Source organism: Diadema antillarum, unplaced genomic scaffold (assembly GCF_040938485.1).
Source record: "Diadema antillarum isolate AM-2024a unplaced genomic scaffold, OU_Dant_1.0 seq00000604_RagTag, whole genome shotgun sequence".
Classification (NCBI taxonomy): domain Eukaryota; kingdom Metazoa; phylum Echinodermata; class Echinoidea; order Diadematoida; family Diadematidae; genus Diadema; species Diadema antillarum.
The window spans coordinates 934,087-946,617 of record NW_027271532.1 but is presented as its reverse complement, the minus strand read 5'-3'; the positions used below and the strand labels follow the sequence as shown (position 1 = coordinate 946,617).

The following is a 12,531-nucleotide window of genomic DNA, read 5'->3' as shown; positions in this document are numbered from 1 at the left end:
TCAGGATTGCATCAACTTTTATGCAATGAAACAGGACCACAAAACTGTTTGGTACCATTATCAAATTAGTGTTACCATCTGAAAGAAATAAGGTATGTAAATTTCATTTCTGCAAAGTTCTTTCATTTGGCATCAATGTCATCCTTGGAGTAGAATCATCCTCTGTTATCCAATCTTGGATAGACTATTGTAAAAACTACCACTGCTAGTACCAGTACTTTATCATTGTCAACAAATGCTTTCTTTTCTTGGCTATAGAGTTGAATGATCAAGCCCCTTTTTTCAGAGAATTTTCACAACATATAATCCATTTCCATGTAGAGTGGTCACCTGGGCAACAAAGTATTTCTTGTTTTCTTCATGGCAAATTCAACTCATACAAATTGTATTTAATCAACTTATTGCTTGCTTAGGCACTTCTTAAGGCTTGCCAGAGTGGTGTACTGGTTACATTATTCCCACCAGCTTGTGAGTAGGACTTTTTGAAATACTGGATGCTTTCCCTACCAACTGGTTGTAAATGATTATACAGTCATTACAGTGTACCTTTCAGTGGATAAACATCTTCTCATAGCATCTCAAAATTGTGCTTTTTGTATGATGCTGAGCGCTGTCATATATACCGGTATATCCCTTGGCATAGAGGTACATCTAGTTTAGTTGTATTGATGAAATGGATAGGTACACATGTAGCATTCAGACTGACTTTCTCTGACGATAGAGCTACAATGTATTGTCAACACGCTTAATAAAGCAAACAATTCCATTCTCAGCCCTCTTGGCAAGTGATATCTCATTAACGTGCCACTGAAGGTGTGGATTTATAGAGTCATAGAGATGAGAGAGGTACATGTATGGATGCAGCACAAACTTTAAAAAAAAAAAAATTATGAGGCAACACTATCATTGAAGACATTGATGCTGGTGACATTTGGATTCTTTGTTGTTGTATCATCAGTGATCATGTTCATTGGATGCACGAGGATCCATTTGTGCAGGAGTTCCTGGCTGTTGTGTTGACTCCATGGCAGATATGTGTTAAATGTGGTCTACGATGTACTTATATGTAGAAAGCGCTCATTTTAAGTATTGAAGGGAAGGCCAACAGTGAAAACTCCATTGTCTAAATACTCCTTGGAATGACAGCTGCTGTTTATCAGTCAGGATTACAAGAGGTGGGAATGGATCAAACCGGTGTAAGAGGGGAGCAAGATCATCTAAAATCAACAGTCTTCCAGTGGCAGAAAGCAAAGTCTGCTTGTTTTTGTTTTATTGAGTGATGTGCAGACTTAATTATTTACTAAAGTATAGAAATGTCCTACTATCCTCAAGCAATTAAAACTAATCACCACCCTGTTTCTCTGGGCCACAGTGTTATTTCTGCCACTTGTCTAATATGAGGTGTCATGTCCGTTACGCAAAGTGTCATGTCCGTTACGCCATTTACAGGAAAACTAGAAGTGATATAGAAAAGTGGTTTCCACACATGCAAGGGGATTCAATCCTAACATAGAAAATGAATTTGCAGCAACTTTACACTAATTTCCTCTTGGCTATGAAAACTTATAGTAAAAAACGTAACGGACATGACACTTCAAATGTTATAGAAATCACACAACTTTGAGGATCAATGGGTCAAAAACTGATGAATGCTAAGGAAGTTGGTTGTGATTTTCCGTTGATATATGCACTGGACTATAAATTTAAAAGCTGAACAAGGCCTCTAGGACATATCTGGCCTTCTTTAGAGACAGGAACACTAAACTCTTTAAAAATAGCCAATATACAGTATTTTCATTGACTGAGAAAAATACAAAATTTTGTAATGACAAAGATGCAACTAGTGAAAAATGAAAATATATATGTTACTTTTTTAGAATATTTGAGAACTTAAGTGAAACTCAAAACTTCATTTTTTCACCAAAGTGAACATTTCTCATGGAATTGCCCAAATACAGGGTGTGAAACTATAACTCATTGCTCACATCTTACAGAAAACCCCATTCGATTTGCGCCAGTGGTCAAAGAGAAATGAGGAATTTTGTAGAGGATGTCAAGAATCTCTTCCCTCCAAGTTCTGTCTATTGTTTTCACACGCAAGAGCATCCAAGTGCTAAACTTGGAAGAATAAGACTCATGACATGCTTTACAACAATCCACAATTCTCTGTGACCGCTTAACCAAATTGAATGGGGTTTTCTGCAAAGTAGAGCTAAGATGTTATATTTTAAGACCCTGAAGTAGCGTTTACACAGTTTAATCATATTGGGTGTTATCAATGCGAAAATTTGATTGTAATCTTTTTGAGGGGACATTTTGTACAGCATGAGATTTATGAACCCACCCTGTCAGGGCATTTCTGCATAGGTTCCTGACCAGATTTTGGGGACTTACAACTTGTACGACGATTTATGTCGCATCGGGGCGCTGCTACAATCTGTAGCACAAAAACGAGCACATGGCCCCTAATAAACCCTAATCTTAAAACCTTTTCCTTATTTTGGGTACCATTCTCTGCAATTCTTGCAAATTTGGAGAAAATAACATGGATTTTGAAAGAATTATGGGGATTTCAGTTTGTCATTGCAGGGGCCTGTCTTATAAAGACTTGTGATAGAAATCAATCACAAGTTTTTTGAGAGCTGCAATGCACGTTGCGATTGATTTGGGGACTTGTGATTGAGTTGAAGGCCTTATAAGACGGGGCCCGGATTTTGTTGCCAATCATGGTCTTGATCCTGTAACGCTATCTATCATTTTGGTCCTGGACTACAGATTGTCATATTCTTCAAAGTCCCGTAGAAGAAAAACAAGCACATGAACCTGTGGTTTTATATTTGGGCTTTGGATGGGTCAAAGTTACGGTACATGGAAAGGTTGAGGGAAATGACATGGACTTCACTTTAACTGAGGAACGTCCTTAAAAAAGAAATCCACGACCTATACAAAGATTATTCATAATATAGTTAGGAAATCCAGGATTCCGATGAGCTTAATAATATACCTCACTTCATAACCGTTGCAGCAAACAAGATTTTTACATTTGGGAATATTTTCAGCCAAACAGTTCAAATTGCTGTACGGAATCGAAATCAATCACGTGACCCGATGACGTTTCACCCTCACATTGCTCGAGCGAAGTTTATTTGCGGAGGAGCTTAGGAGGAGGTCAATACACGTACAGTACCTTGCGCAACTGTGTTATGGTATACACTGAGCTGCATGCATGATATGCATGCTGTTCGACATCGTGCGTGCATCATAACATTGAGCGAAGATGCCGATGTGTCAGGCATACGGGCGTACGAATAAGCCTGGGAAAGGCAAGAAAAAGAGCTTCTTTCAGATACCAAATCCAGAAATGGAAGGGAACGGTGTGCAAAATGGCTCAGCAACATACAAATTTAATCCAAATCGAGTCGTATGCGAAGACCATTTTGAGTTGCACTGGTTCCAGGATGACATTCGTGCGCGCGTGATGGGATATGTGCATCAGCACTGCCAGCAGCGGCAGCCCTCTCGGTCAGTTCTTCTTGATTCCACTCTGGTTGGAAAGCATATCCAGGTGGACCCGACATGACACTTGCAGTAAAACCACATAGAATGAACGTACGGCAATAAACGGAAATTAACAAAATGGGCGCTAATTAGAGCAGAGAGAAAATTATAAACGAAAGAACAAGCGATGTATGAACTGCATGCTGTACGTATGTATATGGTTCACGGTGTAGTGGGACGCGACGCGACGCATGCTGTGAGCTGAACGCTGAACGCTGCGACAACACACGTACATACACACACACTCACACATAGTACTTTATACAAGTGGCACACACACACAATTTCTGTGGCAAGGGCAGGCAGCGATCGTAGAAAACGGAAGTGCAGGTCGTACGTCATCAGGAATTGCATTGTGGTAGAGAACAGTCTCGCTCACTTTTAATGCGTCTCGCAAAATGAAAATATTAAACAAAATGATTAAAAATATTTTCTGTCAAATATTTGTGAAATTAAGAATATATCTGAGCGTTTCATATTTTTGTCTTTCATTTGAGCATGACTTTATGTAGTCCCGGATTTCTTCTTTAAGTCTGCTGTAACAAATCAGTAATTTATATTCTGAACACCATTTTATCGCAATGTTGTAACTTTTGTTGAAAGTTGAAAGTAACTACATGTATGTTGTACATGTAACTGTGTTTTACTGTATCTTGCGCCCTCTTTGCCTGCACTTACCATTGTCTTAACTATACACAGCCCAGTGGCTGTTAAAACACGACAGCGCTGTACCAAGAAGGTCCAAACCACAAAGGGAAAATGTCGATAATGTTGGGTTTTCATTCTTGACATCATTTTTGTCGAGCCCACGGGAGGTCTTCGTCTGTAACACTACAAAAACTTGAATAACTCTCTACTGAAGACTATAATTTCAATCAAACTTGGAGGGAAGAGTGGTTATAGCAAGGAGGTTTAAGAGATGGAGTTCCAACTGGCTGTAATTATTCAAACAGCTGCCATTTTCTATTGATGCACAAAAGAATTCCACAGGTGCACTTGTGCCTTTGATTATCTTATCAGGGTTCCATGTCACCGTCTTTTTGAGCAATCTGAAGATTCATTTTAAACTCTAACATTATATCGTCTATATTCTGCTTGTTTATTTGTCAAATAGAATGAATGTTCCCTTAATAATAAAGCATATGAAACAAAAGTAAATCCCGTCTAAGATTATGTGCAAAAATGTAAACCTGAGCTGTATGTCGTGAAAATATTTGAAACTGTACTCTCACTACAAAGCTGATTTTATCATCTTTCCGATCGCTTCCGACAAATGAAACTGATATGGTATAATTTTCGAATATATAAGTTCTTTATTCATTTATATGTTACAGATGAGTGTAAAGTCATGTAAAAACAAGTAATTTTAATTTTCATTTCATCAATTTTTGTACAATTTTTATTCGCACATCCCCGTGCCTGTACTTATAATGTGCCACTTGTGTTCTAAGTACTCACTACGAAGGGATGGCGAAAAGCAGTTACCATCATAAAGACATATCTTCCTTTGAAAGTGACGAGTCATGATACAATGCCACATGAATCAATTGTCTTCCTATCTGTGAGGCAGCTCCAGTTTAGCACATACTTCAAATATTTCTGAGTGGTGGCATGAAACATGGAATCAAAGGGAATGAGACTGTTGTTACTCCATTTCTCAAACCTCCTTGGTTTAAAGGGATCGTATAGTTTTGGTTGGGACCTAATTTCAGGTTTCTAACATTTTTTTTTGGTGAGATAATGAGAAACCTCTTATGAAATATGAAAGAGGCTGTAATTCCATGAGGAAATCAACATTTATTTGATGAAAATTGGTTTTGAACTGGCTGAGATATCCAAAACAGAGCGATTCCAATAAAGTGTGGGACCCACACTTTATTACGATCGCTTTTTTTGTCCCCGCCGAACGAGTTCGAGCAGGGGACTATGAAACGGGCTCCGTACGTGTGTGTGTCTGTGCGTCCGTCTGTCCGTGCGTCCGTCCGTGTGTGCGTCCGTGTGTGATCAAAATGTTAAATTTGCTACTTCTCTGTCATTTATGAGCCAATTTTGATTCTGTTTGCTTTATATGATAGCACTACATGGGAGCTTTGAAACTTGTACACAGAATTTCAGTTGTGACCTTTGACCTTGACCTTTGACCTATATTGTACATTTTGCTACAAAATGCTACTCCTTCGCCATTTCTAACCCGATTTCGATTCCGTTTGCTTTATGTGATGGCACTAGGTGAGGGCTTCAAAACTTCTACACAGAATTTTGACCTTTGACCTTGATTTTTGACCTATATTGTACATTTTGCTACAAAATGCTACTCCTTCGCCATTTCTAACCCGATTTCGATTCCGTTTGCTTTATGTGATGGCACTAGGTGAGGGCTTCAAAACTTGTACACAGAATTTTGACCTTTGCCTTCTTTGACCTTTGACCTTGATTTTTGACCTGTATTGTACATTGGCTACAAAATGCTACTTCTTCGCCATTTCTAACCCGATTTCGATTCCGTTTGCTTTATGTGATGGCACTAGGTGAGGGCTTCAAAACTTTTACACAGAATTTTGACCTTTGCCTTCTTTGACCTTTGACCTTGATTTTTGACCCATATTGTACATTTTGCTACAAAATGCTACTCCTTCGCCATTTCTAACCCGATTTCGATTCCGTTTGCTTTATGTGATGGCACTAGGTGAGGGCTTCAAAACTTGTACACAGAATTTTGACCTTTGACTTCTTTGACCTTTGACCTTGATTTTTGACCTGTATTGTACATTGGCTACAAAATGCTACTCCTTCGCCATTTCTAACCCGATTTCGATTCCGTTTGCTTTATGTGATGGCACTAGGTGAGGGCTTCAAAACTTTTACACAGAATTTTGACCTTTGACTTCTTTGACCTTTGACCTTGATTTTTTACCTATATTGCACATTTTGCTACAAAATGCTACTTCCGGTGGGGACATATATTACGCACCGCGTAATTTCTACTTTTCCTTGTTTACTTTGTTTTTGGATGTTTCAGTCATTTCAAACCTGATTTTCATCAAATAAACTTCGAATTCCTCTTAAAATGGTGTGCTCTGTACTACTTCATAAGTGGTGTCTTGCAAAAACTTTAAAGCCCAATTCTCATCTCCACCAATACTGTACCATCCCTTTAAAATACAAAGTCACACATTAGGGCCCAATGTCAAGTTTTTACGGCGCATTTCGATTGTGGCTCATAATTTTTAATGTATGTGTCCGTTTGTGATCAAAGGTAGATGGTAGGTGTCCCTTGAGGAGTTCAAGGTCACCACAAGGTCAAAGGTCACAGACAGGGGTCAATGAACTTGTAGGGCCCAATGTTAAGTTTTTACAGCGTGTTTCGATTATGGCTCCTAACTTTTGATCCCTATGTCCATTTGTGTCCAAACTTGGATGGTAGATGTCCCTTGGGGGAGTTGAAGGTCATCAAAAGGTTAAAGGTCACAGACAGGGGTCAATGAACTTTTATGGCCCAATGGCCCAATGTAAAGTTTTTATGGCACATTTCGATTATGGCTCATAACTTTTGATCCCTATGTGCGTTTGTGACCAAACTTGGCTGGTAAATGTCCCTTGGTGAGTTGAAGGTCACCACAAGGTCAAAGGTCATAGGCGGAGTCAATGAACTTCTGGGAGTTATAAAAATATTAATTTCTTCTACGTGAATGGGTGAGACACATTTTGGCACTTGCCGTATTTTACCCCAGAAGTGGTAGTGGAAAAAAAATAGAATGAAACCTTTAAGCACATGTGCTGAAGACCTTCCTTTAATTTGCTTGTCAGCTGAAGAACACCGGAAGTGCAACAGGGCCCTGTTTCTTAAAAGATGTTAGGATGTCAACTCTTACTTGAATGACAACTACCCATAGCAAAAGCCAATCTGGAAGCTGCATTCTTGTCATTACCGTGACAACTGGCATTCCAGCAAGAGTTATCAACTTTTTATGAATTTGTGCTAAAGGCCTTCTTTATTTATTTATTTATTTTTTGCTTGTTAGCTCATGAAACCCGAAAATGCCCCCCGCCCCCCCACACACACACACAAAATGTTGCACTGGCCATGTAAAATACCATCATATTTCACATACACACACACACACGCACACTTATGCGGTTGCACAGCACACCAACACGTTATTTCTACATGACTGGCCCCTGTTCAATTTCTACATTTGTGGGTGACTTTCTACTACATTTGTGGTTGATGTATTTCTACATTGTGGGCATTTCCACATTTGTTGGTTCAACAAGGTCGTAGGTTTGAATCCTGCCCAGGTACATTGTATGTAAGCCCATGATTTTTTTTATAATGGCTAGAAACGTCTATGACTAAACACTGATTAATTCAGTGCTTATTTACATTGATTAAAGACAAGTTGTCAATCAGTTGTAATAAAAAGAACTTGATGCAAGAATTAATTTGTATTTAAAAAGAGGAATTCCAGTTCAGTACCACATGCATGTACATGACATGTGTATGTTGGTCTCGTAAGAAAGTGAAAGCTTATTCAAGAATACCACAATGAAAATTTTATAAAAATCAAGTAAAATGTTATAAAATTGTGAAGTTTTGCTAGTTTCTGCAGAACAGTTCTCATACAAGTTGATATAAAAATGCAAATGAGTGAACTGAGGATGTCATTGCCACCTAAATTTTCCATTGATCATGTACAAAAAATGAAAATTCAGTGTGTCTGTTATTGTAGCGTAAAAATGTTATTCCCAGTGGTTGAATTATAACAGAATAACTAGAAATTTGATTGTATCCCCTGGCACTGGAGAGGGCACAGAAACCATCCACCAACAATATGACCTTTGACCCTATAAAAGACAGCACACTGAAGGCAGCACTTCCAAAATAAATAAGCTTGTAGATGATATCATGGTAGAGCGTCTGACCGAATTTGAACAAAATCTGTCAAGAAATGTAGCCTATAGAGCGCACATAAATCATCCATCAACAACAATATGACCTTTGGCCCTATGAAAGACGGAACACTGGGAGCGCACTTATACAAAATCTATAGGCTTGTAGATTACATCATGATAAACCTCCATACCAAATTAAAACAAAGTCTGTTAACAAATGCAGCCCTCAGAGCGCAAACAAACAATCCAACTATATGACCTTTGACCCTATAAAAGATGAAACACTTGAGGCAGCAGATCCAAAATCTATGGACTTGTAGCCTATATCATGGTAGACCTTCATACCAGATTTGAACAAAATCCATCAAGAAATGCAGCCCATAAGGCGTACACAAACCATCAATCAACAATATTACCTTTGACCCCATAAAAGACGGAACACTGGGCGGCACATCCAAAATCTATAGACTTGTAGCTCATATCATGGTAGACCTTCATACCAAATTTGAACAAAAACTGTTCAGAAGTGTAGCCTAAAGAGCGCACACAAACCATCCATCAACAATATGACCTTTGACACTATAAAAGACGAAACACTGGGGGCAGCAGATCCAAAATCTGTAGGCTTGTAGATTATGTTATGGTAGACATTCATACAAAATTTGAACAAAATCTGTCAAGAAATGTAGCCTATAGGGCGCACACAAACCATCCACCAATATGACCTTTGACCCTTTAAATGACTGAACACTGGGGGCAGCACATACAAAATCTATAGGTTTGTAGATTACATCATGATAAACTTCCATACCAAATTTGAACAAAATCCATCAAGAAATAAAGCCTATAGAGTGCACACAAACCATCCATCAACAATATGACCTTTGACCCTAAAAAAGACAGAACACTGAGGGCAGCACATCCAAACTCTTTAGACTTGCATCTCATATCATGGTAGACCTTCATACCAAATTTAAACCAAATTTAAACAAAATCTGTAAACAAATGTAGCCTATAGAGCGCACACAAACCATCCATAAACAACATGACCTTTGACCCTAAAAAAGACGGAACAATGGGGGCAGCACATCTAAAATATATAGGCGTGCAGATTACATCAGGATAAACCTCCATACCAAATTTTAATGAAATCTGTTGACAGATATGACCTCTAGAGCGCACACAAACTATGCACAAAAATATGGCATTTTACCGTATAACAGACAGAATACTGGGGGCAGCATCACCCAAAGTTGTAGGCGTGGAGACGTTACTAATATGAACCTCCATACAAAATTTCAAAGAAATCCGTCCAGATTTGTGGCTGCTAGAGCACACACAAGAATGTGACGTGGCGGAGACGGCGACGTAACGCTGCTGAATCAAAAGTATCCTCCAAGCATATAATACATCTGGGGATACAATGCTGACTGGGCCCTGTTTTATCAAAACATATTATAAAATGGGTTCAAGAATGTAGCCAATAGGAAGCGCTGAAATGAGTCACGTGTGCTTCCTTTATTCTAGTCCCATTGCGGCTCCTTTGAATTGCATGCATACGCGCTGTCAATTCTGTAAACAACTTCTAGTTCGGGCTGCCGGCCGGCCGGCCGGCCTTTCTTCCCACGTGCATAACATGTGTGGCGTACGTATACTCTACTATACGTACACTTTGTACAGTACAGTAGACCAAGCGTTGTGGGACCGGACGCGTACATGGAGTCACTTTGAAGGGCAAATCCAACGATTTAGCAGGTTAATTCTCACGCCATTTCAGAGTATGTTGTCTAGTAGGCCTATATGAGGAGTCTATATCAAGTCTTTAAGGTAAAGGGTGCATATTCTATGTAAAATAAGTAAGTTTTCATGCGGGAACTTAAGTGTCCGGAAACCCAACCCCCCATCATACTTATACTGTATGTGCGGGATTTCCGAGTGCGACATGCGTAAATGTTTGGGACGAACATCTTCGGACGTCTGACCCACAAAGGTACGTGAAAAACGCTGAAAAATGCTGTTAGTTTTAGAATTTTCGACCCATTTTATAAAACAAATGATGCACAGGATTATTTCGTGGCGTTAGTGGAGGCGTAGCTCACTCTCGGGTATTTACAATGTAGTGCAACATGCACGAGGCGAAGCCGAGTGCATGTTTCACAATTGTAAATACCCTCGAGTGCACTATACGCCTACACTAACGCACTCTATCCTGTGCATCATTTGTATAACATCGATTTTAAATTTCCTTACCACAGAAGCTGCCATAGACTTTACAGTCTAAATCAAATATAAAATCAATTTTAACTCCTCATAAAACAGGGCCCAGATATGTTAGATATGTCAGGATTTGAAACTGGGGCATTCTTCCATTTGAGTAAAAAAGTGAATATTTCAAAATAATTGAGTACCAACTAACTACAACTGTATGTGGCAAGTTGTGAGGGGAAATTGAGCACAGAAAATGGGATTCCATCTGGATTTGAACCTGAGACCGCCTGAGCTAGCCCGGTGCTCTACTGACTGATGACATCATCACTTTGCTATTCGCATATTAATATTGACTGTTCGAGAACTGTTTCCAAAAAAAAAAAAATTAGCACGACTTCAAAATGTTGTAACTTCCTTATTTTTCATCCAATTTTGATCAAATTTCCATTCTTGTGTCAAGAAAATTGTACTCCTTTTCAGACTAACTTTCAACTACATGTACTGTAAAAGTGGTTTCTTTCAGGTACAGATACTTTCGCGGTTTCCATCGGTGCAGACTTTTTCGCGTGTGTTTAAATTCGCGGTCGGCAAAATCTGTGTATTCACAGTCGGCAAAAACTGTTTTATTTTGCACATGAAAAACCCAAACTGTAATCCAATTATTCTTTCATTTATCAAATAGAAATCAAAATTAAATGCAGGCTTACCTGAAATTCCGTCTCTCGAGTACTTTATAACATGCTTGTTCCTACATTTGTACATTACGCGGTATCGCTGTGTGTATGTTGACCATCAATACACTCAATGCGCGGAATCTTCGTGTGTGCAAGTGCGCAATAGCGTTGTAACAAGCGGCGAGTTCAAAACATTTTCGTGTGATGTTTAATTCGCGGTTCAACCTCAAAGCGTGAAAAGCGCGAAAATAAAACCACCGCGAAAGAAACCACTTTTACAGTACACTGGAATTCCTCTTTAATGTGCAGTACCCACTGCATGCTGTAAGGATTAGAACCAGCACTGGCTGTTGGGGGAGGCTGGGTGGTCTAGTGGACAAGACGCCTGTCCGCTGATCATGAGGTCGTACCATTGTAGGTTTGAATCCTTCCTGAGTAATGTGTACCCATTATTATTTTTTTTTATCATGACTACTAAACACTGATTGATTTTGTGTTTTTTTCGTCAATGAAGGGCAATTTTGTCAAGCAGTTGCAATCACAGGACTTTATGGTTAATTTCATTTAAGTATTTTCTACACTGACTTTTTTTCCCCACCACAGGGGTCATTCTTAAGCGGAAACAGTCCTTTGTCAATGCTGCCTGTGAGGGAGTCCTCAAGTGGAGCTCTTGTGAATGCCCCTCTACACCAGTGACAGGACGTAATTCGCACAGTGTGGTGTATATGAATGGCAAGGTTTTTATCTTTGGTGGCTGTTCTGGCTCTCGAACTGCCTTCAATGACATGTGGCAGCTGGACCTATGTGGGCGTGAATGGACAAGAGTCTTGGCCTCAGGTAAGTACTGTAGAAGCTGTTATTTTTGTGAGGGTGTAGTTTTTGCGAATTTTGTGAATCGCAGTTGGATCACAAATTTAAAGGAATAGTACAGTTTTGGTGGAGATGAGAATTGGGTTTTTAACTTTTTGCGAGATACCAAGAAAACAATTATGATATAGTACAGAACATACCATTTTAAGAGGAAGTCAAAGTTTATTTGATGAAAATCGGGTTTGGAATGACTGAAACATCAAAAAACAAAGTAAAACAAAGCGATCGTAATAAAGTGTGGGTCCCACACTTTATTAGAATTGTTCTTTTTTGATATCTCAGCCATTTCAGAACCAATTTTTATCAAATAAATGTTGAATTCCTCATA

The 12,531-nt window shown here is 39.0% G+C and overlaps 1 protein-coding gene across 2 annotated transcripts in view; it reads left to right on the top strand.

Annotated features, from left to right (window-relative positions):
• The window catches only part of LOC139735868 (uncharacterized), a 113,770-nt gene that overhangs the window by 13,840 nt on the left and 87,399 nt on the right, over nt 1-12,531 (top strand). For both annotated transcript variants that reach the window (XM_071646616.1, XM_071646615.1), the window contains exon 2: nt 11,937-12,170. In XM_071646616.1, the coding sequence (XP_071502717.1) occupies nt 11,937-12,170 (234 nt within the window). The remainder of the gene's footprint in view (nt 1-11,936; nt 12,171-12,531) is intronic.